This window comes from Ptychodera flava, chromosome 9, assembly GCF_041260155.1.
Source record: "Ptychodera flava strain L36383 chromosome 9, AS_Pfla_20210202, whole genome shotgun sequence".
Classification (NCBI taxonomy): domain Eukaryota; kingdom Metazoa; phylum Hemichordata; class Enteropneusta; family Ptychoderidae; genus Ptychodera; species Ptychodera flava.
The window spans coordinates 19949117-19973930 of record NC_091936.1 but is presented as its reverse complement, the minus strand read 5'-3'; the positions used below and the strand labels follow the sequence as shown (position 1 = coordinate 19973930).

At 37.5% G+C, this 24814-nt stretch overlaps 1 protein-coding gene across 2 annotated transcripts in view; it reads right to left on the bottom strand.

Annotated features, from left to right (window-relative positions):
* LOC139140278 (short transient receptor potential channel 5-like) overlaps positions 1-21300 on the bottom strand; it is a 29826-nt gene extending 8526 nt beyond the window's left edge. The window contains exons 1-11 of one of the 2 annotated variants that reach the window (XM_070709421.1): positions 21179-21300; positions 14145-14347; positions 13227-13336; positions 11184-11277; positions 10557-10745; positions 9784-9963; positions 8421-8651; positions 7505-7692; positions 6325-6530; positions 5328-5467; positions 1-307 (exon numbers count right to left, since the gene is read on the bottom strand). The exon at positions 1-307 is cut by the window's left edge and continues 460 nt beyond it. In XM_070709421.1, coding sequence (XP_070565522.1) covers positions 1-307; positions 5328-5467; positions 6325-6530; positions 7505-7692; positions 8421-8651; positions 9784-9963; positions 10557-10562 — 1258 coding nt within the window. In that variant the 5' untranslated portion in view covers positions 10563-10745; positions 11184-11277; positions 13227-13336; positions 14145-14347; positions 21179-21300. The remainder of the gene's footprint in view (positions 308-5327; positions 5468-6324; positions 6531-7504; positions 7693-8420; positions 8652-9783; positions 9964-10556; positions 10746-11183; positions 11278-13226; positions 13337-14144; positions 14348-21178) is intronic. The other variant, XM_070709423.1, reaches the window with a different exon arrangement.
* Positions 21301-24814: the final 3514 nt, after the last annotated feature.

The following is a 24814-nucleotide window of genomic DNA, read 5'->3' as shown; positions in this document are numbered from 1 at the left end:
TCGCCGAGGTTTCTATCTTATTCGAGACTTTTGCGATGGCGTCGAGTATCTCGTGCAGTCTCTCCTTCAAGGCAGGATTTATTGTAGCGTTTCTGGGCGAAGTAAAGGGCGTCTCGCTATTCTGATATTCGGAGCTGACGTAGTCGATCCCAGAGTCAAAATCTGATTGGAGAGCGGTTTCGTTCGGTACAAAGAAAACGATGCCACCAAACCCACCGAAGGTAGATATATTACCAAAAGGGATTAGAGTAGATATATTAGGGTTACCGAAGAACGTATCCACTAGGTCTATTGAGCTTCCATACAACTAGACAAAAAACAACAAAAACAACCAGATGTGAACTGAATGTGCTCACACGTTTTACAACAGGTTCATTAATAGTAGTACGCTTCACAGAATGTTTGATATCCAGTAAACAGACTAGAAAATTTTAGCATTTACTCAACAGAACAACTTGACCTGCTAATGTGACCCCTGAATGGAAGAAGTGATGTGTTATATGCAAATGACTTGTACAGATTTTGAGTTTGACAAAATCACAAACTTGGTTATCAAGCACTGAAATTGACTGCTGATGACTCGCAAGTATTGACATTTATTAGACAATACTGAACGCATGCAATAATACAGTATGACATGAATTACTACATACTTTTTGACTGTTATGACGTAAAACAATTGTACCTTTGACCTGTCTCATTTTAAAGTGACAAAACAACAAGCAAGGTGATGCAGGATAATCACAAACCAAAACACAAGAACAAAGACAGACATTGTATATTCTTACAGCAGTTCAATTGAGCACACGACGTGGAGTAGAAGAAAGACTAGTAATAAGAGTTGACGTGTATACGGTCTACTGCGCTGCCAGAGTAACTATCTCTGACAAGGATTTATTATATTATGTTTTCCAATATTCCTGTCAATAAACCCAATTCATAACAATATAATCGACACCCGTGTGATGCGTGTAATAAGAACAATCAGACATCTGTTATATCATTATATGTAGCAGGTTTCATCATCTTTTGCACAGTACTCTCAGAGTTAAAACACTAATCACAAAACTTTATTTAATATGTAAATGAGCTAATTATTATCTTGACACGCCCAATGCTTCTCGTACAATTAGATATCTATCAGATCAACATCGGTAGCACGTTTCCTCAAATTTATTTTGCAATTTCAGTGTACTATCACTAATTATAAAGTTCAATAAATATGCAAATGAACCCTTAATTAAATTGACACTATTCAATGTTTCATAGCACAGTTAGATATTTATCAGATCAATATCTGTAACTGGTTTCACCAAATTTTGTGTCGTAATTTCAGAGTTATATACCTAATTACAAAGTTCATTAAATATTTAAATGTACCCTTAATGACCTTCACACTACTAAATGCTTTACAACACAGTCATATATCTGTCGGATCAGTGTTTGCAGCAGATTTCATTAAACTTGGTGTATTTATTTCGAAGTTATATGACTAATTACAAAACTTCATAAAATATGCAAATGAGCTATTTATTAACGTGACACTGGTACTTCTAAGTACAATTAGGCATATATAAGATCAATATCTGTTGCATGTATCATCAAATTTGGTGCAGGAATTTCAGAGTTATATCACTAATTACAAAAGTTCATTAAATGTGCAAATGAGCAGGTAATTGATATGACACTCACAGTATCGTCATAATGTTCTGAGATCGTCATCTGTGAAAAGTTTCACGAAATTTTGTGCAGTATTACTTTATATATGTCGAAACTGTCATGACTGTCTCCATAGGGAAACCATTATATGAAAAAAATGATATTGCATAACTTCATTAATATGCAAGCTACACTCCCCAAAATCTGATCAGCTCTTGTACTTAGCATATGGTACCAAATCTGACTTGAATGTGTTCAGGTGTTATTAAGTTATCGTGTAAACAGACAGAAAGACACACACACACACATACTCACACACATACACTCGCGGACAGACAGACAGAGATGGCTATGACATTAGCTCACTTGTGTGAACACGTGAGCTAAAAACACAATGCAGAGTACTACAATTGACATGCCAGCCAGTTTGTGCTCATGTGATTGTGTAGTTAGGGAGCCTTATAGAATTTACTTCCAGAGGGCTGGAGGATTTTCAGGGGTAGGCCACCCATTTTCCCCAAGAAAAATTAGGGGGGCGCCAGACAAAAGTATTACAATCTTTTAGAGGGGCTAAGGAAAAAAATACATCAATTGAATGTTTGCCCAGAAGTCCTGATCTATAAAATTATGCCTGTCAAAAATAAATGGTGAAAAATTTACAAATTTGCTAGCTCCTACATGGAAAAAAGGGTTGATTTTTCAATAATTCTGCATGCGCATCCAGAAGATCATGTGCATCAATACCAATGTTGCCAGATTGTTGAAATACTGACCACAGCATCCTGTGTACACAGGAACTTTGCTGTAGTTCAAAAAGTGATCTCAGTGTATATGAATCAATGAGAATTGTTGGTAGGCTCACACATTGTGTAATGATACTTATACTTTATGTACACAGGAACTTTGCTGTAGTTCAAAAAGTGATCTCAGTGTATATGAATCAATGAGAATTGTTGGTAGGCTCACACATTGTGTAATGATACTTATACTTTAGAATCCCATTCATTCAGATTTGTATGATGAAGGATTTCTCAGTGACAGCTGACAGAAAAGTCCAATAAAACAAAATAAACGTGTTTTGTTTTCTGTCATCTGAAAACATGCGCATCATTACTATTTTAAAGTTTGTAAAACTGTGAAATATGCATAGTCTGTCAACTGTGAAAAAAATGTACTGTTGACAAAATGTGGACTTTGACGTATCCAGGGTCATCTGCATTTATGAACATTGAATTGTGAATGGAACTAGCAGAAATATAACATATACATCATGTGAATTCATGTTATGGATACAGCGTTCTGTTCAACAAAGGTTTCTGAAATATTCCTCACAATTGTTGCTTTCAATGGCAGCCACTTTATTTTATGGCAACCAAATTTGAAAAAAGAGAAAAGAAAACACTAGTTGGGTTCCGCCAATTTTCACCGTGAGACTGCAAGTTTTTCAGCATCATCAGATGAAAATGTATGCTTGATTTTTGCATGTAACATCTCACTTTCCATAAATATCTGGAGACCTGCAAATTTTGTACAGCCTAACTTCCAAGATAGATATCACTTTGCCAATTAGAAGGTGCTCCGACAATTTCTAACTGAACTATGTGCTTGCCTTTTGTGTATCGTGTGTATCAGTGAAAAAAAACTTACGTTTATTTACACAAGGTGAACTATCAAAAATACAAAAGGGATTTGTATGGTACCCAAAAATGAAAGTACAAATGACTGGTTTGTCTTGCAAACAGATGAATAATTATACGTTTGATGCAAATAGTGATTTTTATTAGCATAAGGTAGAAGAATACCCAGGGGCTATGCAAAATTAGGTATTGTATAGGATTGCATATATGTAGTAATGTCAAAAAACATACTCGAAATATTGTCGCTTTCATAAAACGTTCACAAATGATCCACTCACTGAAAGGTACTTTATTGAAAAATATAAAACAAATACCACTGTTCTGTGCTTGATTTTTAAAGAGAATCATAATTGTATGTTTTCCTTTGAAAAATCACTGATGCAAAAGTGCTGACTCTGCAATTCTTATTTAATTAAATAAGGTGGCGTCTTTGTACTTGGGATAGTAACTTCATACTTGATGTTTATATCAGAAATACTATATGTAGATGACACTTAAAAATCAAGAGAGTAATGAAATAATAATTTTTATCCACCTTAGCTATTGTTTTCTTTGAATAGGTCAAATTTGCAATAAAGTCATATGTAGAGCTCAAAATCATGGGGTAACGGATAATTGAATGTAAATTATCTCAAAAGTAGGTCTGGAACAGCTATTTTATGTGATCTCTAGAAAATGACAATATTCTTGGTATTAGGTAGTCCCCCACTTTAAAAGTCTGTACCTGCAACAGTCAAACATTTGCCAAGTTTTTCAATTCATTTCCACGTACGGGAGAGTACGTTTGAGAAAAGTGAGACAACTTGTCTAGTCAGTTAACTCATTATTATCATATTATTTCTTCCTCTGAGTACTTGTTACAGTGTGTAATGTTAAAAAAACTTGGCAACATGAGACCAACGTGTTTGATATATACCACTGATATTACAACATCTCGGACAAAGTAATTGTCAAAATAATCAAGAAAAGTGCTGTGAAATTGATCATTTATAGTGGACATAAGAAAGAAATATTCATTTTCAATAATTAATTTTATTCAGAAATTTACGACCTGATTTGTTCATTACTAGCCTTCCTAATATATATATATATATATATATATATATATATATATATATATATATATATATATATATATATATATATATACACAAATTACTTTAAGTACAAAGTAATGATATACATATAATATATATATATATATATATATATATATATATATATATATATATATATTATAGCCATCGGCCTTTTATACAATTCATGAAACTAAATAGTGATAACAGACAACATTTGGGAAAGGAAGAATACATTAATTGCAAATTTTATAGCAAATTTCTTTCTAAAGCTATAAAACAGGAATTTTGTCAGATTTAACAGAGTATTACGATTTTGTGAACGCATGAGTAATATAAATTTTCCTATTTTCGGTAAATCACAATAAAAGGACGTTAAAAAATTCCTTTCTCATTTCGTGATATACAGGGCAAACGAGCTTTTTATGGCCACTTATTTGTAACTCTGAAATGTTTTGTGATATCATTAATTAAATGACAATTGACACAAGTATTGTTCCTGCAAAGTGTGATAAACTTGTCAAACTGTATGTCTCTTATTATGTTAGCATGCATGTATACTGGGGGCTATGGAAAAAACCCAGGATATATTAGGGGGCACAGGTTTTCTCCATAATTTACCAGGGGGGGGGGGGGCATGGAAAAAATCGCCAGGAAAATAGAAAATCCTTCAGTCCCCCGGAAGTAAATTCTGAACAGTCCTGAAAAACAACCGATGTAAAAACTTCGTCATACAAACAAAAATATCAGAATAGGCGACAATATGAGTAGAGTAATCAGGCACCGAAAATGGATGGTACAGTTGTGCTACCGGCGTTTATCTTCGTTTACCGTACGACCTAGAATCATATACAACTTTTTGGGTGGCTTTGCAACTTTAAAGTTATTTATATGTTTTCCGTTTGGAGTTACATGTACATGACATGGGTGACTACCCTGCACAAAGTTTACTCACCATGATGATTGAGGTGATCCTAAAACCAAGCCAAGCCCAGTACAACGTCAGCTGTATTAGATCGAGTATATTCCAGGGGTTTGTCAAGTAATCGGAGAGACCAGAACTCCACATTTCACGGAGTTCTCGCCATGTCATTCCTTGTTTGGGAAGCAAAATAAATGAGGAAACAGTCATCGTTAGATCAACATTTTGATTAAATTTGAGTTGTCAGATTGAGCATCCAAGTGCAAAGTCTTGTCACGTGAGCGAAAGTGAACATAAGATATGAAGTTGAGTACGCATTACGAAAGGTAAAACATTGAATCAAAAATGTCAGTTTATCGTGTATGTATGTATGTATGTATGTATGTATGTATGTATGTATGTATGTATGTATGTATGTATGTATGTGTGTATGTGTTTATGTATGTATGTATGTATGTATGTATGTATGTATGTATGTATGTATGTATGTATGTATGTATTTTCAAGTAATCCTCGTTCTGTCTTTTACAAATGTGAATGGTCTCCTCGCGTTAATCTAACTACAGTAGCTGGTTGACCGACATGCTGAAGGAACAGACAGACAGAAAACGGACAGATGGACGGACGGATAGATAGATAGATAGATAGAAGGAAGATAAATAGATAGATAGATGAGAGAGAGATAGATAGAGAGAGATAGGTATTACTACATGTTCTCGATATGTCCAGGTAGCGATGATCAGACCAGTGTTTCAAATATTTCTGTCCAAGTTCATTTACACTATGAGATGGTCGAGCATACCATTTCTAGTATGACCGAACTGTTCGACGGGACGGCTAAAGTTGTTTTCAAGTCATCATTGCGAGATAATTTTACGTTTGTAGATGTGGTCTACATTTGTGAGGATTGACTATATACAGTAACGTTTCAAAATTGTCAAATTAAAGAGGCACCGTGGGGCAGTAGATAGGGTTACCAGAGATGGTGAGTTTGAGACCCGGAAGGAAAAAAAAATAACTCCAGACGTACCAACGATCCATATTACTATCAGGAGTTCTACTTTGGTAGGTGGAGATCCTCGCTGTTCACTCATTCTCTTCTGGTATTCAAGTTTAGCCCTCTCATTTTCAAACTGTATGTTCTCCTCAGTGCGATTTTCGAGGTGCGTGGTAGTCATGAATAGAAACGCAAGGAACCACATGTAGGACGCCGAGTGCATCAAGAACTTGACGTATCTGCCAATCATAATCCATATTGATTATTACGTTGCACAAAATTTGACGACAATCTACGTTACGATTTCTTGCGCAATATTAGGCGACTTGTGAGAGATTCAGTTTGTGTTTTGTGAACAGCGCCACCACGGCATCTTTTAAAAAATGAATACTCCCTTATATATGTACAAGTCATGATGGCATAATATAAATCCTAAACTCGCTGTTTATTGAATTGAATGTTGCCAATGAAGCTGTTTGCTTACCATTATACGGTAGGTAGACCCGTATCACAGATTTCTTTAAGGTAGAACGTGCCTCGGGGACAGATATTCAGACTTTCGAATTTTATAAAATTTGATCTACCACTTTTAGGGGCTCATTTTAAAGCTCTTGGTGTAAGAAAACTTTTCGGTGGCTTAGTTTTTCGAAAATCGAAAATTTTATTTTTCCTCGTAGAGTTAACACAGGGATGGCGGCCATTTTGAATTTCACATATTGGAAAAGTTTAGGTAATTTGTCTCTCTAGTACCAAATTTTGCACGATGCCCCCTGATTTTTATTCTTGATTTGTTACCAGAATGTTCCAAAGCTTCATTGAGGAAAGTTTGAGCAAAAGTTATGTCTTTCACTTCAGAGACGCATACTACTTTAATGTATATACCTATATAAATATATATAAATGTACATGTTAAATCTGTGAGCGGGATCGAAGGCAAGTTTTGTCACCTGTCTTTCGACACCTTGTAAGCTTCTAAAAATGTGCGTGATTCCTCATACGAATCTATTCACGTCAAGTTTTGCAAAATGTATCGCAATAAAACAAGGTACACTTTTAGGGTGCTTTCCTATACTTGTACATCTTTAATGACCATCTCGACGTCATTGTATCGCTTTTTCATAACCCAAACAGAATGTATGTTTAGTGTTATTTCGTTTTTGCTTCCCAATGTTGAAGAGAGTTGACGTTCGAAGGTCCAATAAGTAACACTTACGGTATTCTCATGAATCTCCCGTATCTTCCGTACGGATATATGAGGTACAGCAGGCCTAGTACGGGAAAAGCCAGTATGATCAAAGTGGAAATGACGACATTGCGTATCCAGCTTGAGTCTCGCCAATTCTCCAAGCCTCGATACCAGAGTTCAATCAGTTGTGTCTGACAGTGTGGATGAACCACAAACTGAGGAGGAGTTAAGGACTAATGATTTATCCGTGACTCATGCAAAGAAGAGAAACGCATTGTCCTTTGAAATCTCTTTCATCTTAATGATGATTTTTTCATTCTGTGTGTGTTTTCTATGTTATTTTGTTGACTATACACCATGCTGTTAGGAGAGCAATAGCCCTAACAAACTGTGCCTGTCAAGATGATAAGTAAGTGGGTTTTCGGTCTCTACGAGAAACCATTCCCCGCATTGCTTGCACTGAGTCAATTGTAATTGTAAAATAATGACCAAATCTTGAAGTTAAAGGTATTCATATCAAGGAAATCCGATACATTTATACAAAAACCAAGCAGCTATAGCACCAAGCTTCTTATTATTGAAGATGCGATCATTGTTGGGGGGTTCCCGAGACGTGCATGTTTGTTGATATGCATGTTCGGTGTTATTCTCAGTGCAATAACATTAAATTCTTCAAAGATTTATCAAATAACCTCCATTCATAATTTTTTTAAAGTATTTGTCAAAGTATTTGTATTTAGTTGAATCCTTTGAATAACCAATAGGGGCGTGCGCAATTGGTTACGTAGCTTGAGTCCATGCTTAAGGACAGCGCAGTCAGCGTTAGAATGAGCGAACTAGCTTGATTGCGTACTGACGATTCAAGATAATCGATACATTATTTCTACCAAATGATGTCAGTAACCTGCTTGGCTCCGGACAAAAACTCTAACATTACATATACCTTCTTATGCTGTCTTTGTACGGCATACATGACTTTCATCGGTCGACCTTCCTTACCAACGCCTCTTTTACTCATCTTGGAGTCATGACTGAGTACAGTTTTCAGCTCGGCGGAATCCCGCGTCTGGCCGAGCAAATCAGCAGAGAACTGCTCACATTTTGCGGCAAGGTCTAGGTACTCTTCTCGAAATTCGTAGTCTTTGGAGCTCTCTGCCCGCAATTCGTGACATAGCTGCGAAAGTAAACCGAACAAAGTCATCTTTTGCGAATATTTTAGGAACATTTTTAAGTACATGTAAATGAAAGCACACGAGGGACATTTTATAAAGCAAAGTAAACAGCATGAGTACGAGATGGGTCCTTATGATCGAAAAAACTTTCTTTTAAAAATGACAACTTTCTTTGAAGCATGAGAAACCTCTTCGTGCTCGCGAGATAATTCTTTTCATTTACTTTACAAAACGCCCCACAGTTTCGCATGCTAACGGGAAAGGTTCTTGGCTCACAAAAAAGTTTGTCGTGAGCAAGAGAAACTATCTGGTTCTCACGAGACAGTATTTACTTTTCTTACAAAATATCGTGTACGGGCTTTCATACATACTAAGTGTGTCTTGAGTATTAAAATAAAATGGAGATCTCAAATATAGTCCCTCGAACGCGGCCAATACGGCCAAAATATTTCGGAATATAACTATTTCAAATTGTGTACTAACTCCCGTTGTGTCAAAACATCACTTGCAAAGGTTAAGAATGTTTGACAAATTGAGGAAATGTGAAGATCTTTTGCAAATGTTGAGGATGTATCTGTCGCGATCACCAGTTAGTAATATTTCACACCGAACGACCTCAAAAGTAAAGAGAGTGTTTAACGTTTGATATTCAGACGGCGCTGTTTGGCGGCTTTATTCTGTTGTTGGTAAAGGGCTAGGGCAAACAAACGAAGAACGCTTGACCCCAGATTCTTATAATAATATTTGTGTGCCTTTTCTCAGTGGGGCCTTTCGTGATACATTAATTCCTGAGGATAATCTTCAATTGCGATACGGCTTCGCTTGAACTCCGCATTATTCGGGTTTGCCCCTTGGAGCTCTCTCGCTGTAAGGACATGACCCGTTTTAGACATATTGTGTGTCCCTTCGTTCATTGGCTGGCAACCTCTGGACAACATTCGTTCTCTTCGAAATGTATGTTCCGTTAGCGGTGTACTGTAAACTGTAGATTAGAAGCGGAAAAATGAACCAGGTGGGCGCATTGTCGCTTTATTTGCAAAAACCTAAATCATGGGACATGGTATTCTTTTCTATGTCTATGAAGAAAACAAACGGATGCCTGATTACATTTGGCGTTCTCTATCTGTTCCCTACCTCGAAAGCTCTTTGGAAGGGGTCTGGTTTAGTCTCTGTCTCTGTTTCGATGACGCACATGTAAGCTTCACTGGCCAGTGCCTTGTATATATTCAGTGTACCAATGGAACGTTGAATGGTGTGGTTCTCAGTCTGATAGCTGGATACGGCAATTGGGGTTGCTCCCCTCTTAATGAGTAACTTCAAAAAAAAGTATTGTGGGAAAATGTCAATATGGTATGTCTTAAAGTCATTGGTCTGCTAATTCTATATTTTGTCAGAATAAAATTTGACAGGGAGCGTTCACTTAGTGTGGCCAATTTGAATTGCCGCATTCTTCTTTTGCCACTGGAAAATATAAAACTAAACTATCCGATCCAAAAAGGATTACACTGGTTTAATCATAAAAAATTAATGCCTCAAGCAAATTTTTGAGACATTTCATGCTGTATTTGCAGTTTTATTGAAGCGGGCGGCATTTGGTATAGTATCACTGTCTATCCATCTATCTATCTATCTATCTCTTTATCTATCTATCTCCTTATCTATCTATCTATCTATCTATCTATCTATCTATCTATCTATCTATCTATCTATCTATCTATCTATCTATCTATCTATCTATCTATCTATCTATCTATCTATCTATATCATACATGCATATATATCTTTATCTCAGTATTTAGATATATATTTGTAATACATATAGAGAGAGACAGAGATAGATAGGTACATGTAGGTAGACGGTGATACCATAAATGTAGGAATGCACAGTGCAGCGTGCATCTGCTTACCTGCATTTCAGCATGTTGCTAATTAAATCGTGTGTCCGTTTCATTCAAGTTTTTCTCCCAACAACCCCTTTCACCACCGTAGTATTTCAACTATTCAACTTAATTTAACATAAATGTGGCATGTCTTACCGCAGCCAAGGCTACCAAGAACTCACTTTTTCATGCTGCACAATTTATGGAAAGGCAAGACTTCATACGTTTGCCAAGGCAAGGTAGCAATAAAACAGAGAAACAAGAAATGCGAGGAAATCGCCACTTATTATTGATCAGTATATTTTTATGCGATGAAACAAAGCATTTAATCGGGTTGACATTTCGGAAAAACGTATGGCACCTTTTCAGAGTGAAAAAAGAGCTGCTCCTATGAGACGAATACCCTCCCCACCCCACCCGGATTTTGCTGGACCACCCCAGCCACCATAATTAACGCTTCCTAGGTTGAAAAGGAAATGCAGCCTTGCAGCGATACTGAAGTCGGAGCTTTGACTGGAATGACTGCACATGTGCATAGGTCGCCTAAAGCCGGCTAAAGGTCCCACTTTCTTCAGTCTAGGCTTTGTGTTCATACAGACATATCAGATATTCAAAATGAATCACCAATATACTTGACACTGTAAAAAAAATTACCTTGATGATATCGCGGTCATTATGGTGTGCAGCCAATATCAGGGGAGTTTGTATCCGGGTGGAATTCTTCGCTTGAATCGATCCAGTCTTGACCCTGTAAGTGAAAGGAACTGTGTCCCCCTTCCGAATCAAAAATAGTTAAATGTTCAATCTATCATATTTTACATACAGAAAGACTTCTTTTAAACCTCTGGTACGTGGACACATTTTAATCGTTGGACTTTTATTGGCGGGAGAAAATCAAATCAAACCTTAGATTGTGTAGAATGAGGGTTAGGGTTAGTTTTAGGATCGGCGTTAATTAAAAATGTGGTATGTAATGTCTAAAGACGGTCGAGAGAGACCGAAAGACGCCTCTCGTGAAATACAAAGCTGAAGACATCAGTATCACATAGTTAATAACTATGCGGATCGTCAACACGATTAAAATGATTCAAGACGTCTTCAAACTATGATTGTCTTATCAGTCATCTTAATAGCTCGGGACATTATGGGAGAATCAGCTCCGCCGTACCTTTCAGTGAACTGAAGACGATCATGAACATAATCAACGATTAATAAGAAGTCTTGGGTACAATGTCAATAATGTTAACGTTAGGGAGGCTGACATGGCGGTGTAACGATTGTCTACTGCTGATGAGCTTCTTGTCTTTGAAATTGAAGCTCAAAAAATATCGAGGAGTTTTAACCGTGCTTTAGGAGTCTAGCCCATAATATACCGACACAATATTAAATTTGATAAGCGTCAAGACCGTCGGGAATTTAAGTCCCTAGGCATGCAGACAGATTCGGTTTCAAAGCAAAGAAAATATTGACGTTGATGCACAGCTTGAAGTATGGAGAAAGTAAATATAGCCCCGACGTTGAAATTCATGTCGTATTCGTTGCAGATGTGCATTTGGCATACTGGTAACATGTTTTTTTGTCTCACTGAACATGCAATCATCAGCACAAGACAGATGGCATTTACTTTGACGTACGAATCGTGTTACATATACAAAAAACGAAAAGGCTTTGTCGTCAAAGTCAACCGTATGGTGAACCTTTGACAAATTTGACGTGTGCAACCGCTGCTTAACAACCAAATACCACTAAGAGAATGCAGATGTGTTGATTCATTACCTTCGGCTCGTCTGAGACCGTTACGTGGCCAGGCAAAAGTGCAGAGCAACCAGAAGACCGTGAAATATCTTAATGTGCTCCTCCGGAACAGGGCATGGTATGACCTAGGACGCTCAATAAAATGCTGCGTGTGATGCCGTTACAAGATGCAACTTTCTGCGGTACTACATTTTGTGGAGACTGTTCAGGAACGGCACTGTCGGTTATAAACCCTGAAAACATTGGTATCGCAAGACATCTGAATGCAAACTGTCCATGCATAGATACCATTAATTATTAAAAGCGCGTACGAAACGTTAAACTTTTCTTTGATATTCTTTGATTTCTTTAATTTGACATGGCCTGATCCTTTGAGCATTACCAACTTTTCACTCAACAATCAAAAGTGATAAGAATTGTTAAAAGACAGCCGCTGATCATCTGGCTCATCCATTCCGATGTGCGAGTTCGAATATCTTTCATCTCAAAAGGAACAGTCACATACAAGTGTTGAATGTTGTGCAACTACTGCAGCTGTGTTACAAATTAAACTATCCATGTGTTGACAGAAATGACCAAATCTGAAGCCCACGTTGGTGATACCATTACAAACTTGTATGTTTCGATTGGTATCGCTGCCGTTATGTGGTTCATATGAAAACTGGATGCATTTGGTCATTAGGAAGAGATAATCAGGCATTTGGTTAGGTCCCGCACTATTTTACTTGAACTATTACCCTTTTTTTCAGTGTGATTTTGCTTGCAAATAAGATCTAGCATCCACCCACAACCTTTCATCGAAATATTATTGGGTGATCTTGCGATGTCGCGCCAACAGACAGACACACAACACACATAGATACGCAGACTCTCTGGCTCGCTTGCTCTCATTTGCGGACACTGGAGCTACAAACAGCATGGCTGCAATAGCAGAGGACTTACCTGTGGATGATTCAGTATCAGTTCTATGGCTTTGATGAACTTTTCTTCGATTGCGTGAAATAAGGCATCTCCAATATTGACATTGTGGTGTAGTAATATTCTTATAACGTCTGTTGGTTGAGCAAAACACAGTGATAACAACAACAGCAACGAACTGCTTTCAAATAAAAGATGCTATGTCTTGAAATTTGTCGACGAAACATATGACTAACATATGACATATGCTCTAAAAGCACTGGATTGCAGAAACCAACAGCTAATATGTGTATAACGTGCGTGGTAGACACTTATTTAACATTTTCATACGCGTGAGTGATTTACCTTGGATTAATGGCAAGAAGAGATTTTCAAATTTCCTGAACATCACCTGAAATCACTGAAATTCTGATTGGGAAATCTAGGACGTACGAATCATGGATAGTGCTAAAATCCCCAAGCGTTGAGGCAAAAAGAGTAGAGCTTGATTTCGCCATGTGCCTTAAATATGCCCACACTTGATACATACATACATACATACATACATACATACATACATACATACATACATACATACATACATGCATGCATGCATGCATGCATGCATGCATGCATGCATGCATGCACGCACGCACGCACGCACGCACGCACGCACGCACGCACGCACGCACACACGCACACATACATACATACATACATACATACATACATACATACATACATACATACATACATACATACATACATACATACATACATACGACACTTTAATACATGCATACATTTATTTACAGACAGACAGACAGACAGACACAGGCAGGCAGTCAGACAGACAGACAGACAGACAGACAGACAGACAGAAAGACAGACAGACAGACAGACAGACAGACAGACAGACAGTTATTTACAGACAGACAGACAGATACAAAAATGCCAACTCACCGGTACTGTTACACTTGATCGCCAACTGAAATGCAGTCTTGCCGTCGGCATTCACGGCATCGACGTCAAAACGAGACTTCTGTTTCAAAACGTCTTGCAATGTGCGGACGTCTGCTCTTTCCACCGCTGAGAAATATAGCTTTTGTAAGCTATCCATGGAATTACTGCCCTCCATCGCGGTTGTAAAAGTTGGACAACGTTACCTTTAACAAACAGTAAAGAAAACGAGATAATTTCATAGTTTAATCACTGATGTAAACTCGGGGGTAAATACCATAATTGTTAGTCGCAAAACCTGCACTTCACAACATCTGCCATTTATTACTATTGTCATAGAAATGCTGTGGTCGCTTTCTGAAGTGCAAATAAATTTGTAACAATGAGAGCTGCGTAAAAAGAAAGAAAAGAATCAGGCTTTGATCCTAATATCAACAAAGTAAAATGAATTTCGACCCAGAACCTGCTTAGTTCTTGTTGACAGAAAAAAATCACCAATCGTGAAACAAACAGACACCACGCAAGGAAACGAAGCCGCGCAAATGCAAGATTAGCCACAGGCAGCCCAGACACTATTAATAAGCTTATTATTGAGTTTTTCTCAGTTTTCTCTATCAGTTCCTCTCCATTTTTTCATTTATTAAATTATTTTTCATGCATAATTAGTTGTGTTGACTAATTAATTACAAGATGTGTATATTAGAGATAAACGTCCTTGTCATCGGGTGTAAAATGAATAAAGAGTCCAAGAGGCTAGGTTATGTTATGTACCATTTATTAGGGGCCCAAGCCTACGGCTGGGCCCCTATTGTTTTCGTAGGAATTCAACTTTCTTCTTCTTCTTTTTCTTCCGCTCTTTTTTTGTCGACCTAGAACTCAAACACTGCTTACCGCAAACTTCTGAAACTTGCAGGGCTAATAGGTACCTATGAGATCTCGTGCACCTGGGTATACAAATTTCGATTGGTCACGTGACCTGGCGGCCATATTGGATTTTCCAAAAATCTAAAAATGGCTTCTCAGAATACCTAGGGGTCTAGTCGATTTGAAATTTTTGTATAGCAAGCATGGCCTAAGGTCTTAAAAATTTGCCAATAAAATCGCATGCGGTCACGTGACCTTGGCCGCCATATTGGATTTTTGAAAAATACCAATTTAATCTTTAAAAATCTTCTTCTCCGAACCAAAACACTGATTCGACTAAAACTTCACATGTAACATCTTAAGTGTGCTCTCTTTCAAGTTTGCGAAAGGCGTTTTGATCGGTCATATTGTTTGGCCGCCATATTGGATTTTGCGAAAATCGTGATTTAATCTTCAAAAATCTTCTTCTCCAGAACCAACACACTGATTCTACTGAAATTTGATATGTAACATCTTAAGTGTGATCTCTTTCAAGTTTGCGGAAGGCGTTTTCGATCGGTCACGTGGTCTGGCCGCCATATTGGATTTTTGCGAAAATCATGATTTAATCTTTAAAAATCTTCATCTCCAGAACCAACTCACCGATTCGACTGAAATTGACATGTATCATCTTAAGTTTTGTCTCTTTCAAGTTTGCGAAAAATGTTTGATCGGTCACGTGGTTTGGCCGCCATATTGGATTTTGCAAAAATCGTGATTAAATCTTTAAAAATCTTCTTCTCCAGAACCAACACACCGATTCGACTGAAATTTGACATGTAACATAAAAAGTGTGATCTCTTTCAAGTTTGCGAAAGGCGTTTTGATCGGTCATGTGGTTTGGCCGCCATATTGGATTTTAGGAAAATCATGATTAATCTTTAAAAATGTTCCTCTCCACAACCAACACACCGATTGAGCTGAAATTCTATGTGTAACATCTTAAGTGGGATCTCTTTCAAGTTTGCGAAAAGCATTTCATCGGTCACGTGGTTTTGCCGCCATATTGGATTTTCCGTAAAATATTAAATTCCAAGTGAAACGTACAGTAACTATTAGATGATGTTCAAAATCCTACTTTTGCAAGCTCGAATTTGCACATAATATCATTAGTGCAAGATTTTTCAACCATGTTAACCGCTTGGGCCCCGCCAACGCTGCTTGCAGCTTTAATTTTATTTACTCCTATCAGTCAAAGCATGAAGACACAGTCCATCTATCCATAGAGGGACTGTGATGAAGAAAAGGAGAGAAACTGATAGAGAAAACTGTGAGAAAAACTCAATAATAAGCTTATTGATATTGTCTGGGTCGCCTGTGGATTAGCCCGTTACGCAGTACCACGTATAGACGTGTGCTACAGTAATTTGACAGGATTCGAACTTACAACTTACGTGACAAATTTGAAAGAAAGACAAAAAATCAAGGACATTCTCCTAATGACTTCACTCTGCGGTCAAGATACATCTTTGGTCTGAGTGTAAACTTCTCCACTCTCCCAATGTCGGTAATGGTTTATGTCGGAAGTTTATGTTATCTGATGCGACAAAGCCCGGTATGGCCCCCAACTAGACGGGAGTTAGATTGACATCGCTGACAAAAGCATATATGACCCCACTGACCTAAAATGATTTATCTCTTTTAATATAGCTACCAGTCGACATTCACGATTCCATCCGCCAAGAATATGACTTTGTCTTTGCTGATAAAATTGTTTCCCAAGTGTTTGGAACGGTTATGATCTTCGGTCTCGAAGAGGCTATTTTGGAAGAAGTGTCGCAGAACAATTTTTTAGTCCCCATGCACGGACACCGTCCGGGGGGACTTATAGGTTTGGTCATGTCCGTGCGTGCGTGCGTCCGTCTGTCTGTGCGTCCGTCCGTTCACGCAGATATCTCAGACATTTTTACAAAATGTCTTGTGACCTTGGTGACCTTTAACCTCAAATATACATTATTGTCAATAACTCAGTAACTCAAACTCAAACGTTTCTGTATTACATTTAATTTAATGTATTGAGTATAGTGAACAGTTTTGCCCAGAATATTATTAAGAATATATTTGTTTTCTTTGTATAAGGAGATGGACTTGACTAGTTGCTAGACAACTATTTTCCTTTCTCCTTTTCCCCTTTTCTCAATGTTTTTGTCACAAAGTGTTTGTTTTTATTGTTTTGCTTTTGATTCTGGGAATAAATATATAATAATAATATAACAAGTGCTAAACCTTTCATATTTAGTATGATGGGACACCTTATGTCGCCACATATTGTATCTCATTAATTATGCGCATATCTAATTTTGAGCGAGCCAATACAGCTGGTAGTCTGTTTTTGGGTGTATAGGGATAACTTAGCAATACAATTTTTAGACCAATGTCATGTGACCTCAATGACCTTTGACCTCAAATATACATATTTGTCCATAACTCAGTAACCACAGATGCTACACCCTTCATATTTGGTATGATTGGACACCTTATGACGCCACATATTGTACCTTATTATTTATGCGCATATCTAATTTTGAGCGAGCCAATACAGCTAGAGGTCTAATTTTTGGTATATAGGGATAACTTAGCAATACAATTTTTTTTGACAAATGTAACTTGACCTCAATGACCTTTGACCTCAAATATACATATTTGTCCATAACTCAGTTACAACAAGTGCTACACCCTTCATATTTGGTATGATTGGACACCTTATGACGCCACATACTGTACCTAATTAATTATACGCATATCTACTTTTGAGTAAGCCAATAGGGCTAGAGGTCTGATTTTTGGTATAGGCCTATAGGGATAACTTAGCAGTACAATTTTTTGACAAATGTCACATGACCTCAATGACCTTTGACCTTAAATATGCATATTTATCCGTTACTCAATAACCACAAGTGCTACATCCTTCATATTTGGTATGATGTGACACCCTATGACGCCACATATTGTTCCTTATTAATTATGTGCACATATCTAATTTTGAGCGAGCCAAAAGAGCTAGAGGTCTGATTTTTGGTATATAGGGATAACTTAGCAATACAATTTTTTTGACAAAATGTCATGTGACCTCAATGACCTTTGACCTCAAATATATACATTTGTCCATACTCAGTAACCACAAGTGCTACACCCTTCATATTTGGTATGATTGGACACCTTATGACGCCACATACTGTACCTAATTAATTATACGCATATCTACTTTTGAGTGAGCCAATAGGGCTAGAGGTCTGATTTTTGGTATATAGGGAAACTTAGAAGTACAATTTTTTGACAAAATGTCACGTGACCTCAATGACCTTTGACCTCAAATATGCATATTTATCCGTTACTCAATAACCACAAGTGCTACATCCTTCATATTTGGTATGATGTGACACCCTATGATGCCACATATTGTTCCTCATTAATTATGCACATATCTAATTCTGAGCAAGCCAATAGAGCTGGATGTCTGATGTTTGGTATATAGGGATAACTATAAGATATAAGATATAACTATAAGATATAAATTTTTTGATAAAATATCATGTGACCTCAATAACCTTTCACCTAAAATATACGTTTATATCAATAAATAAGTAACCACAAGTACTATGGCCTTTATGTTTAGTAGGATTGGAGACCTTATGACAAAACTGGCTTTACCTCAGTAATTATGCTCATATCTAATTCTGGGCAACCGAATAGAGCGAGAGGTCTGATTTTTGGCATATAGGGATTAATTAGCAATACATTTTTTTCAAAATTTCATGTGACCTTGATGACCTTTGACCTTGATTATACATATATATGCATAAATCAGTAACCACAAGTTCTATACGCTTCAATTTTGATAGGATATTAGACCTTAAGATGTCACATCTTGTACCTCATTTATTATGCGCATATGTATTTCTTGGCTGGCCAATACAGCTGGAGGTCTGATCTTTTTTCCCGATTTAGAACCATAACTTAGACATGCCTCATGTTTCAAATTGGGAACAACGACATAGACCTATGCGCCCATAGATCTGAACATATACGATCCAGTGATACTTCTTAATGACTACATTTCCCTGCCCATCAAGACTAATGCCCCTATTACCAGTGGGGACTATGTCATTGTCAATGACTTGTTTATCTATGATCCTATTAAGAATACTTTTGCGTTTGCTTCTCAGTGATGACACGTATATAAAGAAAGTTCATGACTTTAGCACACATCCATCCAGCGACAGGATCTCTGAGGAGTCTATTGATTCGATCGTCAATTATCGATTGTTACCATGGATGGAGGTCAGCAAAGCTCTGCAAAGGGAAAATATGTACTACCTCCTCAGGGAAAAGAACAAGGAATCTGTCGTTGATACACAGAACTAGGGGAAATGAAAAAATCATGATAAAGTGTTTTACAAATTTATTTCTTTGTCTTGCCATACATGGTGAACCATTGACCCGGTGCACCAATTCACCTAGCAATGAAACTAGCACACGCACAACCACTCGGCAAAATATATGTAGTCAATAAATCGGAATATAAGTAGGTGGCCTTGGTGAAAATATATCATGATTGTTGTAGACTGGGTTTTTCCAATTTTGACAGTGAAACAGTGACTTTGATAAAATAACTATGGGACCGAAATATAGAAAATGTGAAAGGTTGATATTTGACTACTTCACATTGAAGATTAAAAACAGCGTTATTGGTAAGCCTATATTGATGTTTGCAGGGGACATGTCCCGGAAAAGGGCAATTTGAAAATCATATGTGTGTATGATGGTATTTGAATACTTTTTTAAGGTGCCGTTGGCGGATGTCTGAAGAAAAATGGGAATCGTGTTTTCGAAATGCCCCTGCAGAGATGTTTGCCAAAGCTGCCTGAAAGAGTTAACTAACAGTTGACACACTGAAATACCAAACAAATACTGCAGCTGCTGCAAAGGTCGCACGTTCTTTATGACCCGATGCCTACTTGAACTCTCTTCATGCGCAGTTTATTGTGAAGGATTCAGTGGGCTACATCTTTGGATTATTTCATATTTTTGGTCCATTCATTTATTTCTTTCCCCCGCTGTGAAAATAGCGGCTGTAAAGACAGGCTGACAACAATGATTGGTTTACATATAGTAGGACGATATTACGATCCTCGTCACTGAAATTACATTGTCTCATTGATTTCCACCCAGCGACAGTTGCGATCAAGGTTACTGAAACTGACAATATCGCTTTTCATAGCATTGCAGCAATATGGCGTTCAAGTTTACAGTGGCAAAACGATATTCGCGTCACAACATTGTCGTGCTCTCCTATAGATGCAGTACCATGATATTTGCATAGAAGGTTATTGAAGATGACATTGTCGGTTGAAGGCGGGTGGGGTGTGCAGCGACGTTATATGTCGCTGAAAACAACAATACCATCCTTCGGTGCAACGATATTTATACTCAAGGTTACTTAAGAGCAGTGTCGTTTTCTATATTTCAGAACGTATTTCATATTTGTAACCTACATAACCATTGTGGCCGTGGTGCATGGCAAAAGAACCAAAACAAAACGGCCTGGCTGTCTGGCTGACACTTTGTGATTTTCACACCACTTTTTGTCGACTCAACATGTATGATTGAAATGACTTGATTCTGCCGTAACCCGACTCTTACTGCACTATACGATAATCATTTCAGTATAATGCGTGATATTTCTTTGATGTTTGAATAGCTCGTAAAATTTGCCCTCTTGTGGAATGCATGCTTGTAAACAGTTTGCCATAATATACATGGCTGCTGTCTGTAGCCTCATTCAGCAGAATAATAAAAGAAGGAAGCCTTTGTTACGTTGAGCGACGTTCGTGATCTATCGCAAAATAGATGGCAGAAAATAGGAACATTCAAGAACACTCCAACGTTTCCCTGATATCTTTGTCACCAGCGATACCAGCATATAGAGTTACCTATCATGTAATCTCCGGTAATGTTCGCCTCGACCTTTAGGCCTTCGAAAAGATGTAATTTGTTATGGAGAGATGAAACATAAAGTAAATATCTGTCACAAACATGGCGGAGATTCTAGTTTCAAAAATAATGCACCGCAAGCGGAGTTACCCTTGATAACTAACAGGATCGGAGTCATACATTCATAATATCAAACGTACCTTAATTGGTTAGCCTATTTTGTCTCGCAAATGTGCGTGTCCGTCTGGTATGTCGGGTTAGATGGCTCTCATGTATAGCCCTGGTGCGGAGTCGACAGGCACTGACTATCTTCGGTCAGACGGTGTTTTGAACTAACAGTACATCTATATACGTCATCATTTCAAGGTCGCCAATTGTAGAATACACATTCACATATGACCTGAATAGGTCGTAGTTAGACATCGCTTTTTTATTTTATTTTTTTTTCTGATGAGCATTTGTATTGGTTCATTGTTTTGCAAGAGAGGGTTTCATTTATTGACCAATCATTAAGCGGGCAGCAGGATGCGCCCATTCACGCAGAACGGGTCTTGCTCTGCTTTCGTAGTGCAAGGTCGATTCCATTGTGCTTTTCCAATGAGATGATCTGAATGTCCTTGCTTTGCCAACAGTGGCATTGAAACACGGTCTCTACAATGCCTGAAATGTTAATTTTTGTATGTCTCCTGTCTGTTCTGTGCTTTTTTTTCTCTGCCCAGGGGACGGAGGTCTTACAAAGGGGACTCCGTCCTGTTTATTCAGAAACAGTATTTAAATTTGGGGGGGGGGGAATGGGCATAGCGAAAAGAGAAAATTACAGCCGCATCGGGCATCGATTACCATATGATGTGTCTGCTTCATCAGCGCAATACAAAGTTGAATACAACTTGACATGCGAGTTTGTGAAAACGGCCTGCGATAGCACATGCAAATTGAAACCCAGCTTTCATAGGTAAAATAACATACAAGCAGTGATGAAAATTTCTTTAAAGTTCCAGATTTAACTAAAACATGGTGCCGATTAAATAAGTTCTCATCACCATGCAACCTTATTTTACTTATAGAGCATTTCAGTGTGTTATATACTATACTACAAGTTTATTGATAATAAACCGCCTTAATTGATTTCGCAATACCTTTAATTATTCTATTAAGAGCTAGCTCGAAGGTACTTCTGTTGACACTAGCACTCCAAACTGAAAACAATTTGTTCATACATCTGCGTGACATGCGCAGATGGAGTAATTAATATATTATATCTCATATTCAATTGATGTTCGCTTCTTGCTCTTCACGTGAATGCCCTTTGGTACAAATTACTTCCAACATTTTATCTTGGTAATGCAAACACAAATGACTTTCAAAAGTGACTTTATTCTATGATCTACATGAATCATAAATAAGGTTCATCATGTGGCATGTCACCATACCTTCTTCCATTCGAATCACTGTTCTGCCGCCAACGGTTGAGAAACGCCTATTGATCCGTGCGTACATGACCTTCATCAGCCACTTCGATATTATGCGAATTTGTGGTGATCAAATATTTGCATTACCTATTCAGGACAAGTTAAGTAGTTCGTTATACAGAGTTGCGCTTTGCAACGATACAGTGTCTGTATGGTGATACAGCTTTCAAGAAATGGTGACTAGCCAAACTACTATTTGTGTTGTTGACTTTCGTACCCTTGGTTTTCATGTATTTTTACAAAACTTCCATACAAACAAATTTTATCTGCGGTGTCGTCAATATAAGAACGCACACAAAATTCTATATCGACAGTTATCGAAAGTTGATTTTTTGTATTTAATGACTGTACGACTAGCGATTGCATTAGTGGATGTACCCATCCGTGATCTGATTGTGCTACAGCAAATACTTATGTCTGCATTATGTCTCCGGTGTGAAGTTATCGAAAATTATTGCTGCAGATTCTGTCTTAAGGTAACGAGCCTCGAAAGTGAAGACTTAAACTTTTGCTCAAACTTTCCTTAAGGACTCTTTCAACCGTTCACTTTCAAAATCAATAATAAAAAGTGTGGGGGGGTCATCAGGCAAATTTTGATACTACAGAAACAAGTAAATCAAGATTTACCAATATTTAAATTTCAAAATGGCCGACACCCCTGTGTTAACTCTCTGGAGAAAAATACTATTTTCGAATTTCGATAAACTAAGCCAATGAAAAGTGTTCTCATATCGAGAGCTTTAAAATGAACCCCCACAAGTGGTACATCAGAAAAGACTTGTGAAAGTTTGAGAGTCCGAATATCTGTCCCCGAGGCGCGTTCTACCTTAAATGTAGGCCTACATCATTTATCAATCTTGAAATACAAATTGTCTACATACTTTTTTCTGTCATCCTTATACTGTTCCAAGGTACAGTAGAAAGCGCCTCGAAATTGAAAGATTTGATGTATACTTAAACTTTCCGTACGGAACTTTAGACCGTTGTATTCAAAATGGCCCAAAGAAAATTTTATTTACATTATGAGTTCACAAAATTAGGGATAGAACAATATATTGTAATCCTGGAATTGTAATATGTTTGAGAGTCTGAATATCTATCCCCGAGGCGCATTCTAGCTTATCATATTAAATGAAATCTGTTCTTTTCACACCTGTGCGAAAAACAATATACAATAACACGATTGGAAGTAATTCGGGATAATTGGATGCTGAAGTAATGTATTAAAATCTGCAAATGTTAGCTCATCTGCTTTTCTTTTTACGTTACACACTTGTTTTTATGAGAAATTTGTAATATTGAGACATTCAGCTAAAGGGCACCAAGCATTTTGAGAAATTTGAAAAATATGAAAATCCAATTATCCCAAATTAGTTCCAATCGTGTTCAATGTACATTGTTATTCATAATGGTTATCAGTCATACTCATTTGTTTTACGTATTTCTTCAATCTTCGTCCTAGAGTGATGTCTAACTCATACATAGTTTTAATATTTATATCTGTTAAATAGCTCTACTTTGTCATCTCCTTACTGGACTGAATGCCGTCTCCTATCCATCATGAAAAGGAGGAAAGTTGTTTTTGCACTCAGCGTAACATGAACTGTTGCGATAACCTTAAAACCAACGTGGCAAATCCGGACCTCCGTGTTACTTTGACCAGCCGTCAAGAACCAGAAAAATATCTTTTTTGTGTTCTCCTAGCAAAATCAATATTTAATCGTTACACGTGGCAAACCAGAATCAGATATGACTAAAATTACAGTCCCTCTCAAACAGCCAGAAATAACAATATTTCACACTTGGATGCTGGATGGATTGGACTGCACCAGCCTGATCTTATTTATTCACTGAGAAAGCGCCGCAAACGATTAGGCCTTCCATTGAATACTGCTTTAGTCGCTCATTTTTCCTGAAATTGTCTTTTTCAACTTTGAAAGTACCTAGCCAAGTCACTCCTTGATGCATAACCGCTATTAGAGTTGTCGATACATTGAGCCGCTTTGTCAGCGAGATATCGCTGAATCAGATGCTTGCAAACGACCTGTGACGGCGAAAATGAAAGTAGAGGAAATTACATTTCACAGAAAGGCCAATGAGATAACACTACTCTGACACCTCATTGATCTTTAAAGATCCCGGTTACTAATGCTTTCTGGGGTCGTGCCCTGGGCATAGTACAAATGTACTTCCTGCCAAATCCAAGAATTACACTCAAACAAACCGAGAAATCGCGGATTTTTTTGTTTCTTTATTGACGCATCTTACAGTTTGCAGATTTCGCCTTGGTTTTACTAAACATTTGGAATCATGGTTTTAACAGTTTCGTGACAAATATCGACTGCAACATTATTTCCTATTACCATT